This window comes from Bufo bufo, chromosome 3, assembly GCF_905171765.1.
Source record: "Bufo bufo chromosome 3, aBufBuf1.1, whole genome shotgun sequence".
In the NCBI taxonomy this organism is placed as follows: Eukaryota; Metazoa; Chordata; class Amphibia; order Anura; family Bufonidae; genus Bufo; species Bufo bufo.
In genome coordinates, this window is record NC_053391.1 from 329,854,822 (window position 1) to 329,875,234 (window position 20,413).

The 20,413-nt window shown below is 40.2% G+C and overlaps 1 protein-coding gene across 1 annotated transcript in view; it reads left to right on the top strand.

Annotated features, from left to right (window-relative positions):
- Positions 1-20,413, top strand: part of LOC120995292 (angiopoietin-2-like) — a 107,159-nt gene that overhangs the window by 69,787 nt on the left and 16,959 nt on the right. Inside the window, exons 5-6 of the mRNA XM_040424395.1 lie at positions 1,501-1,625; positions 13,513-13,614. Of these exons, the coding sequence (XP_040280329.1) occupies positions 1,501-1,625; positions 13,513-13,614 (227 nt within the window). The remainder of the gene's footprint in view (positions 1-1,500; positions 1,626-13,512; positions 13,615-20,413) is intronic.

Here is a 20,413-nt window from a genome sequence, read left to right on the forward strand (position 1 = left end):
TTTTTTTTAGTTACATAGGTATTCCAATTAGAAGTTATTCTCTATTCATAGTTCCCCCATCCAAATTGAGCATCGGGTCAAGCAAGTGAGCTGCCACTATTTTCATTCTGTATGGAACTCTCCAGCAGTACCATACTCCTGCTCTTAGGATCAGTGGATGGACACCTACCAAAATAACAATTATCCCCTGTCCTATGGATAGAGGATAGCTTTTAACCCCTTTAAGCAGTTATCTGGGATTTCAAAATTGATGGCCTACCCTTAGTCAGCTGTTTGAAGGGATGTGATATTACAGATCACTACAGCACCTTCCAATTGAGACTGAGCTGTAATAGCAGGCAGACAACGCTATTAAAATAATGAATCTGTTTTTGGTAAACAATTAAGGGGATATGTCTTAGAATGGCCTTATGTATACCACCAAACATTACAGTATATACAGTACAGACCAAAAGTTTGGACACACCTTCTCATTCAAAGAGTTTTCTTTATTTTCATGACTATGAAAATTGTAGATTCACACTGAAGGCATCAAAACTATGAATTAACACATGTGGAATTATATTCATAACAAACAAGTGTGAAACAACTGAAAATATGTCGTATTCTAGGTTCTTCAAAGTAGCCACCTTTTGCTTTGATTACTGCTTTGCACACTCTTGGCATTCTCTTGATGAGCTTCAAGAGGTAGTCCCCTGAAATGGTTTTCACTTCACAGGTGTGCCCTGTCAGGTTTAATAAGTGGGATTTCTTGCCTTATAAATGGGGTTGGGACCATCAGTTGCGTTGAGGAGAAGTCAGGTGGATACACAGCTGATAGTCCTACTGAATAGACTGTTAGAATTTGTATTATGGCAAGAAAAAAGCAGCTAAGTAAAGAAAAACGAGTGGTCATCATTGCTTTAAGAAATGAAGGTCAGTCAGTCAGCCGAAAAACTGGGAAAACTTTGAAAGTAAGGGCTATTTGACCATGAAGGAGAGTGATGGGGTGCTGCGCCAGATAACCTGGCCTCCACAGTCACCGGACCTGAACCCAATCGAGATGGTTTGGGGTGAGCTGGACCGCAGAGTGAAGGCAAAAGGGCCAACAAGTGCTAAGCATCTCTGGGAACTCCTTCAAGGCTGTTGGAAGACCATTTCAGGGGACTACCTCTTGAAGCTCATCAAGAGAATGCCAAGAGTGTGCAAAGCAGTAATCAAAGCAAAAGGTGGCTACTTTAAAGAACCTAGAATATGACATATTTTCAGTTGTTTCACACTTGTTTGTTATGTATATAATTCCACATGTGTTAATACATAGTTTTGATGCCTTCATAGTCATGAAAATAAAGAAAACTCTTTGAATGAGAAGGTGTGTCCAAACTTTTGGTCTGTACTGTATGTTTTATTATAAAGTTTCAAGAATGTCCTAATAGTGATCAAATAAGGCAACATTTTGCTTTGCCTTGTTGTCTGAGACTCATTATTGCAAGTGACTTACATTTTTTGTTCTTTTTTCAGATATTCCAGTCATACCAAAAGAGGAGCAGTTGAGCTTTCGAGACTGTGCAGATGCTTCTAAATCTGGTGTGACATCTAGTGGAGTCTACACTTTGCATTTCCCAAACTCTACAGAATCAGTAAAGGTTAGTAGTAAACAGGCGAGTATAGGAAAACTTCTGTTTATTTTCAGCTTGTTGCATGTACTACATGGTTAGATGGATAGGGAACAGATAAAAAAAATACAGAACACAACTTTTGACATTGTCTGTCTCCACACAAAGCAAATACATAAGAAATAAAAAAAATAGGAGTTGTTTGGTGAGTTAAAAAAAATAAACTTCAAATATTCATTAAAAGCCAAATGAACCAGAGTCAAGAATGCTTGGGAATGTTGCGATAGCTAGAGAAACATTGGGCTAGCATTATTTGGACTTTACTAGAGAATATAAGGATTTGACATTATATTTATAGTAGAATGATATGAGTATTACCTTTAAAAAATGGAATATCTGATACCAGTGTGAAACTGGGGTGCCCAGTGCCCACCAGTACAATTTAATTCTGGGGGCCCACTGTACAACTATATGGAAATATTACCTGCCCCCTCATTCGCAAATCACAAAAACTGACCCAACACACATTCTCTTCAGTAGTGACACACTGCCTAGGCTGTTCTGTCCTTGAGATCTAGCCTCTGTGCTCAAAAGTCATCTCAGCTACCTGATACAATAATATATTTCACATATGCTGTTTGAGATGCTGTACACTGCAAATCTGTTTGTAGTGCAGTCAGTCTACTGTGCTATATGCCACTGGTGCAAGGGGAACATGGCCACTCCTGACTCAGGGGCCCTCCGTGGGCGCACTTGTGGACCAGTCTGAGAGTGTTACCATAAAATCAAATGCAAGCATATTCTGATTACCAGTTGAAACCTTTAATTAAAAAAAACAGAGATGTAATCAGGATTAGGGTCCATTCACATGTCCGCAAAATGCGTCCGCATCCGTTCTGCAATTTTGCTGAATGGGTGCAAACCCATTCATTTTCAATGGGGCCGGAATGTGCTGTCCGCATCCGCATTTGCGGATCCACACTTCCGCATCCGTGATTCAGTTTCTGCCAAGAAATAGAACATGTCCTATTCTTGTCCGCAATTTCGGGCATTTTCTATTATAGTGCCGGCGATGTGCGGTCCGCAAATTGCGGAATGCACATTGCCAGTGTCTGTGTTTTACGGATCCGCAATTTGCAGATCCGCAGAGCACTTACGGACGTGTGAATGGACCCTTAACAGAAGCAAACAGGACTTTTTTTTTTTATTGGAATAACATCAAATGACATTGGGTGGAATGCATCATGAAGGGAGTATTTGAAGTCAGATTTGCCTGATATTGTATAGGCGTACTTTGCACCAAATTTATCAAATGTTGCACATAATTTGTTAAATTTGGTGCATCTTTAAACCTAACACATTTGTTTAGAAATGATACTCCATTTTTATTTTTTTACTCCACACTCCCTACTGGCGTCAGATTGTAACTTTCATTTAAAAGGTTGCAGTGATAAATCTTCAGTGAACCTCGCTAACACAGTTTACCATGCCCACTTTACAACCTACTTTTTAAAACGAGTGTATGGTGTAAAATTCAGAAAGTCACCGCAAGTAAACCCAAAAAGAGTACAGGCCGTGATAAATTCCCCCTTTATCTTTGGGTAGTTTTACTTTTCTTTCTATAGAAAAAAACTAATACACCACAGACAAGGCAGATTATTTTCATATACCCTATAATATTTGTGACTATATAGTTTTGAGGATTGTGCCACTAGAGCTATTTCCATCAGGGACATGCACATAACTTTTTCAAAAGGAGGTGTTATAATGCATTTACAATTTATTGCTTTTGTACTTTATGAACTTTATGTACTTTATGAAGACAGTAATTTGTTACCAATTTAAGTACAATAAAGTCATCCTATATTAAGTGGAACATTAGCTGCTTCGAAAGGTAAAACAGAGTTATAGAAAAGAAAAAAAAAAAGAACATGGAGAACTGTAAATTCTCACTGTTAGCAGGCCTGAGCTACAGTAAGCATACCTGGCAGCTGATAAGCATATACACTGACCCATAGTGACCCTGGTAGCTGAGAGTAATATACAACCCTAGTGGCAAAATATATACACTAAACAAAAATATAAAAGCAACACTTTCGGTTTTGCTCCCATTTTGCATGAGCTGAACTCAAAGATCTGAAACATTTTCTACATACACAAAATACCCATTACTCTCAAATATTGTTCACAAATCTGTCTAAATCTGTGTTAGTGAGCACTTCTCCTTTGCAGAGATAATCCATCCCACCTCACAGGTGTGGCATATCAAGGTGCTGATTAGACAGCATGGATATTGCACAGGTGTGCCTTAGACTGCCCACAATAAAAGGCCACTCTGAAATGTGCAAAGTTTTGCCTTAATTGGGGGGCGGGATAAGAAAACCAGTCAGTATCTGGTGTGGCCACCATTTGCCTCACGCAGTGCAACACATCTCCGTCGCATAGAGTTGATCAGGTTGTTGATTGTGGCCTGTGGAATGTTGGTCCACTCCTCTTCAATAGCTGTGCGAAGTTGCAGAATATTGGCAGGAATTGGAACACGCTGTCGTATACGCCGATCCAGAGCATCCCAAACATGCTCAATGGATGACATGTCCGGTGAATATGCTGGCCATGCAAGAACTGGGATGTTTTCAGCTTCCAGGAATTGTGTAGAGATCCTTGCAATATGGGGCCGTGTATTATCATGCTTCAACATGAGGTGATGGTGGATTCATGCTGCAATCATGAGGTCATGGATGAATGGGACAACAATGGGCCTCAGGATCTCGTCAATTCAAAATGCCATCAATAAAATGCACCTGTGTTCGTTGTCCATAACATATGACTGCCCATACCATAACCCCACCGCCACCATGGGCCACTTGATCCACAACGTTGATGTCAGCAAGCTGCTCACCCACACGTCTGCCATCTGCCCTAAACAGTAAAAAACCGGGACTCATCCGTGAACAGAACGTCTCTCCAACGTGCAAGACGCCATCAAATGTGAGCATTTGCCCACTCAAGTCGGTTACGACGAACTGCAGTCAGGTCCAGACTGTCGGGTATATAAAGCAAATGCTTTATATAAAGATAAAAAAAATTAACGGATCAAAAGAAAAATTATGCAAACGATATTGACCTGTGAGATGGACATAAACATCTCAAAAAGAGTTCAATCAAGAACCTGATTATTTTGTGCAATCAGTAAAACAGGGTACAAGCGTCTATGCAAAAATATAAATGGTTTATTATACAATAGTTTAAAATACAATAAAAAATTTATCAACGTAAATTTCATTAATATACAATGATATGCAGTACCCAGAATTCACCACTACATGGTGCCAACAAAACAATACTCAACCAACACAGGAATATTATGCAATACAGCTTTAAATTTGTGAGAGATATACAATCAATGGATTATGTGGAAAACTCAATCAAGAAAATGACAGATACGAGCCCTTGCTCCGCCCAAAATTGATGACCAAATTCAGATAATGGTGTATTGCAACAAAACTTATAAATTATTGGCTTGATATCAAACTAGGGAATATAAAGATTCCCAACAGAGAGTTTCTCCAATATTATCCCCTTTATTCAGTTGTATGCATCGTAACTGAAATCAGAGAAAATACTGATGCAGCAACTAACATTACACGTCCACAAATGAGCGGGTATCTGGCTAAGTATCAAGCCAATTAATTTAGATCAATACTACATAAAACAAAAATATACATTACCCAAGGGTCAAGTGATGTGCAGAGTCTTGGGGCAGCCAGCTCTCAAGAGTTTTTCCCCGATAATCCAAATGATTCTCCAAAGATCTACAGTCGTGGCCAAAAGTTTTGAGAATGACACAAATATTAGTTTTCACAAAGTTTGCTGCTAAACTGCTTTTAGATCTTTGTTTCAGTTGTTTCTGTGATGTAGTGAAATATAATTACACGCACTTCATACGTTTCAAAGACTTTTATCGACAATTACATGACATTTATGAAAAGAGTCAGTATTTGCAGTGTTGGCCCTTCTTTTTCAGGACCTCTGCAATTCGACTGGGCATGCTCTCAATCAACTTCTGGGCCAATTCCTGACTGATAGCAACCTATTCTTTCATAATCACTTCTTGGAGTTTGTCAGAATTAGTGGGTTTTTGTTTTTCCACCCGCCTCTTGAGGATTGACCACAAATTCTCAATGGGATTAAGATCTGGGGAGTTTTCAGGCCATGGACCCAAAATGTCAACGTTTTGGTCCCCGAGCCACTTAGTTATCACTTTTGCCTTATGGCACGGTGCTCCATCGTGCTGGAAAATGCATTATTCTTCACCAAACTGTTGTTGGATTGTTGGAAGAAGTTGCTGTTGGAGGGTGTTTTGGTACCATTCTTTATTCATGGCTGTGTTTTTGGGCAAAATTGTGAGTGAGCCCACTCCCTTGGATGAGAAGCAACCCCACACATGAATGGTCTCAGGATGCTTTACTGTTGGCATGACACAGGACTGATGGTAGCGCTCACCTTTTCTTCTCCGGACAAGCCTTTTTCCAGATGCCCCAAACAATCGGAAAGAGGCTTCATCGGAGAATATGCCCCAGTCCTCAGCAGTCCATTTACCATACTTTCTGCAGAAGATCAATCTGTCCCTGATGTTTTTTTTTGGAGAGAAGTGGCTTCTTTGCTGCCCTTCTTGACACCAGGCCATCTTCCAAAAGTCTTCGCCTCACTGTGCGTGCAGATGCGCTCACACCTGCCTGCTGCCATTCCTGAGCAAGCTCTGCACTGGTGGCACTCTGATCCCGCAGCTGAATCCTCTTTAGGAGACGATCCTGGCGCTTGCTGGACTTTCTTGGACGCCCTGAAGCCTTCTTAACAAGAATTGAACCTCTTTCCTTGAAGTTCTTGATGATCCTATAAATTGTTGATTGAGGTGCAATCTTAAATGAAACGCAATGATGGCTGCACGCGTTTCTTTGCAGGTCACCATGGTTAACAATGGAAGAACAATGATTTCAAGCATCACCCTCCTTTTAACATGTCAAGTCTGCCATTTTAACCCAATCAGCCTGACATGATGATCTCCAGCCTTGTGCTCGTCAACATTCTCATCTGAGTTAACAAGACGATTACTGAAATGATCTCAGCAGGTCCTTTAATTACAGCAATGAAATGCAGTGGAAAGTTTTTTTGGGGATTAAGTTAATTTTCATGACAAAGAAGGACTATGCAATTCATCTGATCACTCTTCATAACATTCTGGAGTATATGCAAATTGCTATTATAAAAACTTAAGCAGCAACTTTTCCAATTTCCAATATTTATGTAATTCTCAAAACTTTTGGCCACGACTGTATGATCTATCTGTAATAAAGTACCATTTATCTGTAGCAGGGAAGAGGAGCAAGATATGCATGAGAAGTGTGACTTGTTGCTGAGGCCGAGTCCTGTACTTGTTGAGTAAAAAAACAATGGGCAACTGTGTTGCAAGGTTTATTTTAGTAGTTCTTTCCCTTTAATTCCTTGTAATGTAGTTATTGAGCACATACAAGCCCCTAAACTTTTTATGAACCTAAGTTGTGTGAAGCAACTAAGCAACCTTAGTTGGCAATGGAATAATGGGTATCATCCCAAGGTTTATGAATTTTTATGTTTGTGATGGACATCTCCTACATGACAGCCTGATTATATGGTGGAATGTAGTAGTAGAAGTTCATCAAACTAGGGCTCTGTGGTGAGAACCACAACACAGGGATGCACAATGCAGTGTTCAAAAAGTCAAAGTTGGCTCCGTATGCTCTTATTTGCAGAGTGTACCGTCATAATTTTGAATATTTTTTCAAGTTAATGGATGTGCCAACCTGGACAACTTTAGACTACTGATAAGGATGCGCTCACACCTGCCTGCTGCCATTCCTGAGCAAGCTCTGCACTGGTGGCACTCTGATCCCGCAGCTGAATCCTCTTTAGGAGACGATCCTGGCGCTTGCTGGACTTTCTTGGACGCCCTGAAGCCTTCTTAACAAGAATTGAACCTCTTTCCTTGAAGTTCTTGATGATCCTATAAATTGTTGATTGAGGTGCAATCTTAGTAGCCACAATATCCTTGCCTGTGAAGCCATTTTTATGCAACGCAAATTGGCTGCACGCGTTTATTTGCAGGTCACCATTGTTAATAATGGAAGAACAATGATTTCAAGCATCACCCTCCTTTTAACATGTCAAGTCTGCCATTTTAACCCAATCAGCCTGCCATAATGATCTCCAGCCTTGTGCTCGTCAACATTCTCATCTGAGTTAACAAGACGATTACTGAAATGATCTCAGCAGGTCCTTTAATGACAGCAATGAAATGCAGTGGAAAGGTTTTTTTGGGATTAAGTTAATTTTCATGGCAAAGAAAGACTATGCAATTCATATGATCACTCTTCATAACATTCTGGAGTATATGCAAATTGCTATTATAAAAACTTAAGCAGCAACTTTTCCAATTTCCAATATTTATGTAATTCTCGAAACTTTTGGCCACGACTGTATAATCCAAATGTTTCTTTGTTTGTTTGTTTTTTTCTCTCTTTCTCCCTTTTTTTTTTCTTTCTGGTATCTGGTTTCTTAACCCAAAACTTATCAGATGAACACACCTTCCTAGTTTGGAACTTTCCAATCATTGTTGGATAGGTGTGTGCATTGATAAGGATCATGACGTCATAATACTACCCAGAATGAACTTTTGATACTGATGTAGTATTAACTGCTCATATCTAGGTGGCACTGTTGTATAAGCAATAAGCATCATACCATTAAGGGTTAACTCATAAATGCCTGATATTTTCAATACTACACACCTCTGACATCTGGAGGCCTTGTCTCAGGGCCGAGGGACAAACTTTGATACATGAATGTATACTTTGAGGAACATCTAGACAATTCTCACACTGTGGAATTCATGTTCAGATAGGAAAAACAATGAAGCCTCAGAATCTGCAGGTGCGGTGTATCTTCTACCCGTCTAAATGTATAATATATTGTTACTATAACACTAGCTTTTGAACAGCACAGTATTCTTCTCATGGACTTACTTTGGCCTACATGAAAATCCATACAAAACAGTGAATATAAATCAACATTGCTCTTAAAGGCAATGAATACCCATTATAACTAAAATAAGTAGCTATAACTGTTTACACTTATGAAAAAGCACAACAAGACCCCGATGAGGACGACGAGCATGCAGATGAACTTCCCTGAGACGGTTTCTGACAGTTTGCGCAGAAATTCTTTGGTTATGCAAACCGATTGTTGCTGCAGCTGTCCTGGTGGCTGGTCTCAGACGATCAAGGAGGTGAACATGCTGGATGTGGAGGTCCTGGGCTGGTGTGGTTACATGTGGTCTGCGGTTGTGAGGCCGGTTGGATGTACTGCCAAATTCTCTGAAACGTCTTTGGAGACGGCTTATGGTAGAGAAATGAACGTTCATTGCATGGGCAACAGCTCCGGTAGACATTCCTGCAGTCAGCATGCCAATTGCACGCTCCCTCAAATGTTGCGACATCTGTGGCATTGTGCTGTGTGATCAAACTGCACATTTCAGAGTGGCCTTTGACTGTGGGAAGTCTAAGGCACACCTGTGCAATATTCATGCTGTCTAATCAGCACCTTGATATGCCACACCTGTGAGGTGGGATGGATTATCTCTGCAAAAGAGAAGTGCTCACTAACACAGATTTAGACAGATTTGTGAACAATATTTGAGAGTAATGGGTCTTTTGTGTATGTAGAAAATGTTTCAGATCTTTGAGTTCAGCTCATGCAAAATGGGAGCAAAGCCGAAAGTGTTGCGTTTATATTTTTGTTCAGTGTTTATAGACTGACCAATGCTTTCTTGATCTGACTAGTCTCCACCACATGTATATGTAAACCTGTGTTCCTTTTGCCTGTTCCTTTCCTTAAAGTGATTTTAAGTTTCTTGATATTGATGACCTGTCCTTAGGATTTTGGTGGCCTGACACCAGGCACCCCGCTGATCTGCTGTTTTGAACAGCCGTCAATGATGGAAACAAAAAAGTGGATGGAGCCAAAAGCAGAAGGCTCCGTCCACTGTGTTGTGACCATGCCAGCGTACTGCAGCTCTGCTCCCATTTATTAGAATGGGAAACCAAATGAAAATGAGAAATCAAATGAAATAGTGTATAAAGCCTCATGCACATGGCCTAACTGTGGGCAGGAGACTGTACAGTGGTATATGGTGCATTGCCATTTTATCTGTAGATAAAAAAGTTAAGTTTAAAAAATGAGCCAATTTATCAAACAGACTGCTGATAAACCGTAAGTGTTTAAAATGCCTTTGGGGTACATTACAATAAATTTTGTACATAGTTTTATGAAATCAAATAGTTTTGATTAAAATTGAAATCTCAGAATCTTAGCAAGTAAATGATACTATTATTTCTGCTGATGATCTGAAGAGTTCAATCAGTGGGCCTAATGTCTTTCAATCTCACGTTACTTGAAATCACAAAATCCTGAGACAAATGACAATGAGTAAATGCACTTCTCAGAACTCATGATTGTCAAATGAGCAACTCAAATATGGAATTCATTATTTTCCATATGGAGCAACATGTGTTCACAGGACACCATCCATTGGATGTTAGCAGCTGCATAAAGATATACAGAAAGCTATATGTGCCATTATAATAATATTGAGTCCTGAATATTTGCTAGGTAAAAAAAAAAACGTGAGCCAAGAACATTATATTTAATCAATGACATTCTCCTTCATTGTGCATTACTGAGCCATCACCTACACAACGAAGTGCACCCTAATGCTATACTCACAATGCTGAGTACCAATGAAGTATACATCTTGTTTGACAAATAAAGTTATGTAAAAGCCAATGAACTACTTAACAATATGAAGGATACTTTAGCTTTGACAGGAGAAAAGTGCAAAGCACATAAATGCTATAATACCCTAAGAATGCTAATTGGGGCTCTTCAGACACCATGCATTCCACATGTGCAGAACATTTCACAAACCGAAAATAGGAGCCACATGAAATCTGTACGTAATCCAGACCCTATTCATCATAGTTATGACAGTTTTCACACTAACAGACCCGTTCTTGTACTGCATTATGTATTTCTTCAGTTTAAACTAGAACTTTAGGGTACAGTCAGGTTTCCCGATACAGTTTAAGAAGTCAACAGCAGGCGTGAATAAAAAAAAGAACTGGTTCTGTCCTTTATAATTTCACTCCTTTTATGATCCACTTCTGATCTCGGTTTCCAAAACTGCATCCAGAAACCTGACCATGTGGCTATACAAGAGCAGTATAAGGGTACACTTATGCCTGCCGTATGTGACTCCTAAAAGATTCATGGCCAAAAAGGGCATTGACAAGCCGCAATTTGTGGCAAAGCCATTAATAATAGTGCTGTAAGATGCATTAATATGCATAAAGTTACAAGTTCATGAGGATGGTGCAAAATGTACCACTGGGGACTTTTCTGCAAACCCCTCAGTGTGGCTGCACCTAGACTTGGAGAGCATCATATATACCTGATTTCCAGTGGTGGGTTCCAGCTCCTTTGCCCCACCACCGCAGCAGTAGATGTCGGGTCTCTCCACGTCATCATCCGATTTGCAACCAGCAGGGATCTCAAGTCTCCCTGAAGTTCAGGGAGTCTCCCGCTATTAGATAGCGGCTCCCTGACACCCGCATGTGAGACAATATATCCCGGAAAGGTTTATCTCAGTCAGATAGCAGAGCAGAGAGATAAGAGAAGTGACAGGACAGAGTTTAGATTACAGGTTGAATTAACCCTTTAGGGTCAAATTGGCTTCTCAAGGAGATATATATGTTAAAGGCATCCCTTCTTCTGTCTCATTCAGTAGCTATATAACTATTGAGAGAGATGCATTTTTTTTTAAATACATTTACACATTTAACCCTCAATTTTAATTATATTATTTACCCCAGTGTTAAATTCACACCCCCTGGATGCTTTAATCATATACATAAATATAATAATTTGGGGCAGGGTGATGAGCCCAGTCCTCCACACCATAGAGCACAGTGTGCAGATACTTCATATGTTTGGAAAATGTAATAAAAAGTTTGTGAAAAAAAAAAAAAAGAAAACCTCCCTGAAATGAGACGTGCACCTCCCTGAAATAAGTTTTTGCAGGTTGGGATGTCTGAACCAGCCACTCTGGGGAGGGGGTGTTTGTCCCCTCCTCAGAGCCCCTGGGGGTGAAAAACCCCTTTAAATCCTCCCCATAGAGGTTTGCACATACCTGGATCAGGGAATATAACAAGGCAGAAGTGTGTTACTTTCACACTGTAAGGCCTTATGCACACGTCCATATCCATTTTTTGTGTTCTGCAAATTGCAGATTCGCAAAACACGGATACCGGCCATGTCAATCCCGCATTTTCCATTCTGCAGGTCCCGCACTATGTTACAACTGTCTATTCTTGTCTGCAAAAAGAACAATAGGACATATTCTATTTTAGCAGTGTAGATGATTTATCTAACCTAGTGCAAAGGACATACTGTATATATGTCCGCTGTATATTTCTGAACGTTGTGACATTTTTTCCTCCCCTTATCAGGTAAATGACAGGGTTAGGGGAGGAACTGTCTACAGCTATACAGAGGATTTGGAGTTCTGTATACAAAAACTAGCGCTCTGACCCCTGTAAAATGGATGAAAAAAGTAAATGGTGTTGAAGGGTGGACATCCATTTTAATATAATTCTATCATTCTTTAAAATCAGCTCATATTCTGATGAACCTGCTATGCCTTGTCCACTCTGTGGTGATATCTGTCTCTACCTTTGTGCCTGTTGTGTATAGGCATCTACCATAATGACACAATCACAGATAGTATTACTAGTTTTAACTAACAACATGTGGTCTAAGGATTGAAAAGTCATGTAGCAGTTTGAGGAAGTTAAAGGGATTGTCCACTCCTTTACTATTGATGGCCTATCCTCAGGGTAGGCCATCAGTATCCGATCAGCAGGGGTCTGACACCCTTCACCCTGCTGTTCTGTGGTAGCTCTGGCACTGGAAGTTGCCTTGGAACTACTCAGCTCAGTCCGCTGTGTAGTGAACGGAGCTGGATACTGCAGAGCTTCTCCCACTGAAGTTAGTAGGAGCAACAATCCAGTTACATGCTCTATTCACAGGGCAATGGATGGAGGTCTGAATTTCCAGCGCCAACTTCCGTCACTGGAGCTACTCTAAAACAGCTGTGGGGGTGCAGGGTGTTGGACCCCCGCCAATCAGATATTGATGGCCTATCCTAAGGATAGGCCATCAATAGTAAAGGAGTGGGAAAACCCTATGATCATTCTTCTCCAGTAACAAACCTCTCCTCTTTACATTATGTGGTGTTTTTTTTTTTACAATGGAGGCTGATGAAGAAGTAAGGGGTAGGTCTAAATATTAGAGGAAAATGGTATGATCTTCCCATTAATAAGCATGGCAATTTACTTGATTCCTAACTGGATATACATGCAGCTTCTACAGAACAGAAGTAGTCAAAAGTAAAACCATCTGGACTGAATAAAAAAGCCTTATAAAAACATAATTTAACCTGAACACAAACACAATTGCTGACTGAATGTAATAAAAGAAAAACAAAAAGCTACCAGTAAAATCTAGAATGTAATGTTCTGTTTATTGACATTTCTCCTGACCATCAAAGAAAATGTGTGTTACCATATTGGAAGTTGTTCTTGGACCACAGTACTATGTATCAGTATTTAGCAGCATTTTACCTGAGATGGGAAATGTACTGGTTCCAATGCACACACTCATTAGAGGACCACCCATTAAATTCACAGAGCAATGACATGCCATAGAATCCATGCTGTTCTAGTATAGAATCTATTTTCTATATTTGATGTAAAATATTCTTATTCAGGCTTTTTGTGATATGGATACAAGTGGAGGAGGATGGACTGTAATTCAGCATCGCAGGGATGGATCAGTGGATTTCCATCGCAGTTGGAAGGAATACAAAGAGGTAACATGTTAACATGAAAAGCACACTAATATTTTCATAATTTTAGATATGATACATCTTTAATAAGAATCTCATTGTTTGCAGTGTCAGGGTGCATTCACACGACACTGCGCCCGTGTTGCGGAACGCAAACCGCGGATCCGCAAAACACTGGCCATGTTCACCCCGCATTGCAGTGTGGGCCCGTTGACTTCAATGGATCCGCGATCCGCAAGATGCAGCGAAAGATAGGAGATGGGCTTCTGTCTGTTTTCGTGTACTTCTGGATCTGTGTCTCCGCGCTACAAAAGATAGGACATGTCCTATTATTTGCCACATCTTGCCAATCGCAGACCCTTTGTAGATCAGCGGTTCACAATTACAACAGGCACAGCCGTCCCATAGTCCTGTGAATGCAGCCTAAAGTATGTGTTTTATACACGTGAAGGGTTGTCCTGGAAATGATAAGTATAGGTCATTCATTTCACATTGTATATTCTTTTCAGTCTGTACCATACTTTATTTACATGTGTGGTCTGTATCGCTAGATCTGAGCTCTGTTCACATGATCCCGTCCACCCCACAAGATGGTCTATCAAGTCTGATGCTCTGTTCTTCTGTCTTCCAAAGCAGAAAGTCCTAGAGCACGTCACCTCTTTACTGATTTGTATGGGAAGTCAGTAGGCAGTGCCACAATCCTTCCCTAAGTCTTAGCTATGAACCCTCTGTAAACAATACATCTAGGAGGCTTGGGGGATGGATTCCCATGATGACAACTAATCGCCCATGGTGATGCACTCTGAGTCTCTCTGCAATGAAAGTGACCTATGCAGAAGGATTGTCTTGTGAATGGATGGTGTCATATGACCAGAATTCAGATCTAATAATACAGACCAAAAAGGTAAAGTACAGGGTGGGCCATTTATATGGATACACCTTAAAAAAATGGGAATGGTTGGTGATATTAACTTCCTGTTTGTGGCACATTAGTATATGTGAGGGGGGAAACTTTTCAAGATGGGTGGTGACCATGGCGGCCATTTTGAAGTTGGCCATTTTGAATCTAACTTTTGTTTTTTCAATAGGACGAGGGTCATTTGACACATCAAACTTATTAGGAATTTCACAAGAAAAACAATGGTGTGTTTGGTTTTAACGTAACTTTATTCTTTCATGAGTTATTTACAAGTTTCTGACCACTTATAAAATGTGTTCAATGTGCTGCCCATTGTGTTGGATTGTCAATGCAACCCTTTTCTCCCACTCTTCACACACTGATAGCAACACCGCAGGAGAAATGCTAGCACAGGCTTCCAGTATCCGTAGTTTCAGGTGCTGCACATCTCGTATCATCTGAAGGCAATCGTCTATGCTGTGAAGATACGAGATGTGCAGCACCTGAAACTACGGATACTGGAAGCCTGTGCTAGCATTTCTCCTGCGGTGTTGCTATCAGTGTGTGAAGAGTGGGAGAAGAGGGTTGCATTGACAATCCAACACAATGGGCAGCACATTAAACACATTTTATAAGTGGTCAGAAACTTGTAAATAACTCATGAAAGAATAAAGTTACGTTAAAACCAAGCACACCATTGTTTTTCTTGTGAAATTCCCAATAAGTTTGATGTCTCACATGACCCTCTTCCTATTGAAAAAACAAAAGTTGGATTCAAAATGACCGACTTCAAAATGGCCACCATGGTCACCACCCATCTTGAAAAGTTTCCCCCCCTCACATATACTAATGTGCCACAAACAGGAAGTTAATATCACCAACCATTCCCATTTTATTAAGGTGTATCCATATAAATGGCCCACCCTGTATATTACAAACTGGTAGACATATACCAAGTGAAATTAATGACCCATATTTATTCTTGCCCATATTACCCCTTCAATCATCCAAATATTGTGTTATATGCAATTTTTGAACAGGGAATAACACCCTTTGCTTACACCCTTGTGTTCTCTCTGCACAAAGTAAAAATCAAATACCTTAATAAAATTCTTTAAATAATAAAGAAATACTACAACTTTTTTTAAATGTGCTCTTAATAGGATTATTGTAAGGGAGCTCATATCCATAGCTATGGATGTCTTTAGCAGAGATGCTTCCTCTAAGGCATCCTGCATACGACCATATCCGTTTTGTGACCATATCCGTGTGTAATTTTCGCAGGACCCACTGTCACAAATGAGACAAGAATGCGGCCTGGGCACAAGTAAAATATGCCACCCACACTTAAGTTGGCCATACACCTTGGCCGACAGCTGTCCTGAACTCCCTATACACTGCATGACTGGTGCTTCATGTCAGAAAAATCAGACTGAAATCAATGGGGAGGTTAATTCAAATGTTTAATTACATTTTGCTGTAAAAACTATGTAAAAATGTAATGAAAAGAACACTAGAAATGAGATGAGTTATCAGCCTGTGAACTAAAATAAATATTATGCCACACAGGTAATGGCACCTGATGAAATAATATATCAAACTCATAATTTAAGGTCCCTTTAGGACTCATTCAGACGGCCGTATGCTGTCCGCAAAAATGCAGATCCATTTTTTTGCGGACAGTTCAGCATGTCCGCAAAGAAAAAGGATAGCATTCCGTTTTTTTGCTGATCCATAGACTTCAATAGGGCCATGTACTGATTTTCACGGACAAGTATAGGACATGTTTCATTTTTTGCTGAGCCATGCAATGGAAGAAAAGGGCCCCATAGAAGTGAACTGATTCGCATTTTTGAGGACCGCATACGGCCGTCTGAATGAGCCCTTACACAGGACAATTGAACAGACGATTGTCAGGAAGGAACCTTTCCTTCCCAGCAAGCTTCCTGCTCATCAGTGAAGGACACAGCTGTATTTACATGCAGTGATCTTCTCCACAGTATGGGGAGGAGCGATCACTAATTCTATCGCTTGTCCCCGTACAGACTCGTTGTTTATCAGCAACCGAGTGCTGTTGAGGTGGCACTATCTGCTGCCGGCAAACGACGATTTAGGTGCCTGCACAAACAAACATATTACCCAACGAACTAGCATTTTGTTTGTTCATTGGGTAATCAGCACCGGGTTTACCTTTACCAATGAACACTCGTTAGCGATTTTCTGTGGTTTCTCAGCCTGTTTAAAGGGGCCTTAAGTGTTTGCTGTATTTATGAGGGGAAACTCTCCCCTCATCTCTCCCCGCCCCTGTCAGCAGAGATATACATGCTGATACACTGCAGCCATCAGTCTCTGGAAAGCAGCGCGGGGGTAGATGTGGCAGTGTTCCTCTTATGAATACAGCAGACTCATAACTATGAGTCCACTGTACTTGTTGTTAGGTGCAACTGATTATACCGCATGATATTTATTGTGTTGTTTGGGCAAAAAATCCATCAGATTTGTCGATATATAAACAGAAAACCATATACAGTGCAATCAGAAAGTCCTCACACGCTCAATCAGAAAGTCCTCACACGCTTTCCTTTTTTTTTTTTTTACATTTTGTTATGTTGCAGCCTTGTGCTATAATAAAAAAAAGTTCTAATTTTTCCACATCATTCTGCCCTCAATACCCCATAATGACAAAGTGAAAACAGAATGTTTAAAATCTTTACTAATTTATTGAAAATAAAATACTAAAATCTGGCATTGACGTATGTATTTAGACTCTCTACTCAGGACTTAGTTGAAGATGTTTTAATGTTTCCATTGGGTTCAAGTCAAGGCTCTGGCTGGGCCAGTCAAGGACATTCACAGAGCTGTCTCTTAGGCTTTTTTTAGACACGCAGATCATGATGGAAATTGTTGGAAATAAAGTGTTCCTTCCCAGTAATTGCCTGCTCCCTAGCGGCGGAGACCGCTGTTATTACATGCACCGATCTCCTCCTCATTATGGGGAGGAGCGATCACCAATTCCATCGCTTGCCCCCATACTGAATCACTGTTTGGCAGCAGCAGATCGTGGTTACACAGCATGATCTGCTGCCAGCCAATGATAATTTTTCAACCTGCTGAAAGGTTCCATGTGCCCAATAAACAAGCATTTTCTCGTTCATCGGGTATTTAGCTGCAGAATTACACTGCCAGATCATCGCTAATGAGCGTTCATACGAATGCTTGTTAGCAATGATCTGAACGATTATCTGTGCGTGTAATATAAGCTTATATAAGACACTTCTGTGTTGTCTTGGCTGTGTGCTTAGGGTCATTGTCTTGTTGGAATGTGAACCTTCTGCCCAGTCTGAGGTCCAGAGCACTCTGGGTCAGACATCCATTAAGAAGATCTCTGTACTTTGCTCCATTAAGCTTTTCCTTAATTCTGACCAGTCTGACCCACAGCATGATGCTGCCACCACCATGCTTCACTGTACTAGTGGAATGTCGCATTGATGATTGACCTTCTGAAAATTTCTCCCATCTGCACACAGGATCTTTGGAGCTCAGGTAGAGTGACCACTGTGATCTTGGTCACCTCTCTTACCAAGGCCATGTTCCCCCTTAAGTTTGGAGGGTTAGCCAGCTCTAGGATGAGTCCTGATTGTTTCAATCTTCTTCCATTTAAGAATCAGGAGACCACAGTGCTCTTGGAAACATTTAGTGCAGTAGACATTTTTTGTACCCTTTTCCAGATCTGTGCCTCCACACAATCCTGTTTCTAGGCTCTACAAGCAGTTCTTTCCTCCTCATGCCTTGGTTTTTGCTCTGATATGCATTGTCAGCTGTGAGACCTTAGATAGATAGGGGTGTAGCTTTCCAAATCATGTCCAATAACTGAATTTATTGACGGTGGACTCCAATCAAGATGAAGAAACATCTCAAAGATCATCAAGAGAAATTGAAGGCACCTAAAGCTAAATTTCAAGTGTCATAGCAAAGGGTCTGAATACTAATGTACCTGAGAAAATTGTAGTTTTTCCTTTTTAAAAAATTTGCTAATATTTCTAAAATTCTGTTTTCACTTTCTCATTAAGGGCGATTGAGTGCAGAATGATGGGGGAAAACTAGATTTTTTTAATTTATTTTAGCACTAGGCTGCAACATAAAATGTGAAACAAGTAAAAGCTGCAGTGAGGTGTACTTATGCACAGTCTCAGCTGTGAATGCATCCCTATATAGGTTCACTAAGTAAATCTATTTTTATTCTGTGTAAGCCTCCTTCGATGTAACAGCTGTGATTTCTTGATAAGATGCACATCAATGTTTGCTTAATAATCATCTTAAAATAGACATCATTTATGATATACATTGCCGACAGCTGGATCTGCAATACATTAGTGAACGGAGTTGCACATACCACTTCACCATGTTTGCTATAAATAGGGGCACGGGAGATTAACTAGTTCACAGAGCACATAGTGATGTGTTCCCTCATAGCTATGTTGTTCTCGTTTCCATGGATGCTAAGACATTTTTTACATTTGCCCATTAATTTCATCTAGTAAAATATTTAAATTTGGCAAGTTTTGAGCTGTTTTAACATTTCCGACAAAACCAAGCTGTGTCCAAATTTTTATATATGCACACATGTCAAAATTAATGATAAGTAGCATAATACAGAACAGGCACATAATTCTGTGCAGTGACTAATATCTGTAGAATCTTAGACTCAGGAAATTATATTTTTGTACACTGTAGGGGTCATGTGCTAAAGTTCTTCACCAGTTTTGGTAGAAAAGTAGCAATGTACAACAAAAAAAAATTTGTTGTACATTGCATCAGAAATCTACTCCAGCTCCTGTCTAGATTTTCTCCTAGTAAATTTCTGTTCGGGTGCACAGATAGCAGAAGATGCAGCAAAATTATTAAAGCATGTGCCTCTTAATTGGTCAGATCTTTCCCCATTGTTTTATTTTACAAAGACAGACACGTGAAACACTATACTTTAGTAAGTGACCCCCAGTAAGTGAAAACCAAGGAAAACAGAGGCGTTCTAGTGTAGTGGATAATTCATGAAGCTGTCAAAATAACCAAGAAGGTTGCTGCTTTCATCCCTCTGCCTGAAGAAAGATTTAATCCAATTAGTTATTAAAGCATACTGTCTTTGTCAAGCCCCAGGACATGATCATGGGTCCACTGTGACACTATTGAATTTGGCTTCGGTAAACCAATTGGTAGTCTAAAGGATTTTGAAATATTTAAATACCACGAATGGGAGTATGGACTTCCTTCAGAGATTCCCACATGACAGTCTCTGAGTAGACTCAAACAGCAACTGCTAATGGATTAAATATGGTGTTTCAGAAGCGAGGTACCAGAATGTATACAGAGAAGCGTGGTTGTACAAATCCAAAGTCAAAGCTGGCAGAATTCTTGCGACAGATACAGCTCAGGATAAGCAGTGATCTGAAAACAGATTCATCTGCATCCGCTAGTTTGAAAAGAAGTTTTGTGATTACAGCAGCCTGGGCACCGACTGAAGCCTTTTGAAGCATTTATTACACATACACACATCATACATGCCCTTAATAGCAAATAAGCATCATACGGAATTGAAGCTCCAACTTTAATTAGTTACTATGGGCAAAAAGGCCCATGCTTCTTGCTTCCGTAAGTCCCACTGAGTCGAATGGAGAGGCACCCTTTACTCACTCTCTGGCTAGAAATAGCAGCCGCCTCACCTGGCAGAACAAGGTCCAGGAAACTGAAATTTTCCTTATACCCTATACCCTAATGCCATATCCCATTTTGTCAATATGCCTAATGTAGGGAAGCCCTTTGAACAAATTTTGACTGACAATTATGTAGGCAAGCAGCAAAAAGCCACACAGAAGCTGTATTGCTAAACTGATATCATGCAACATGTATAATATGCCACCTTTTGCCCAT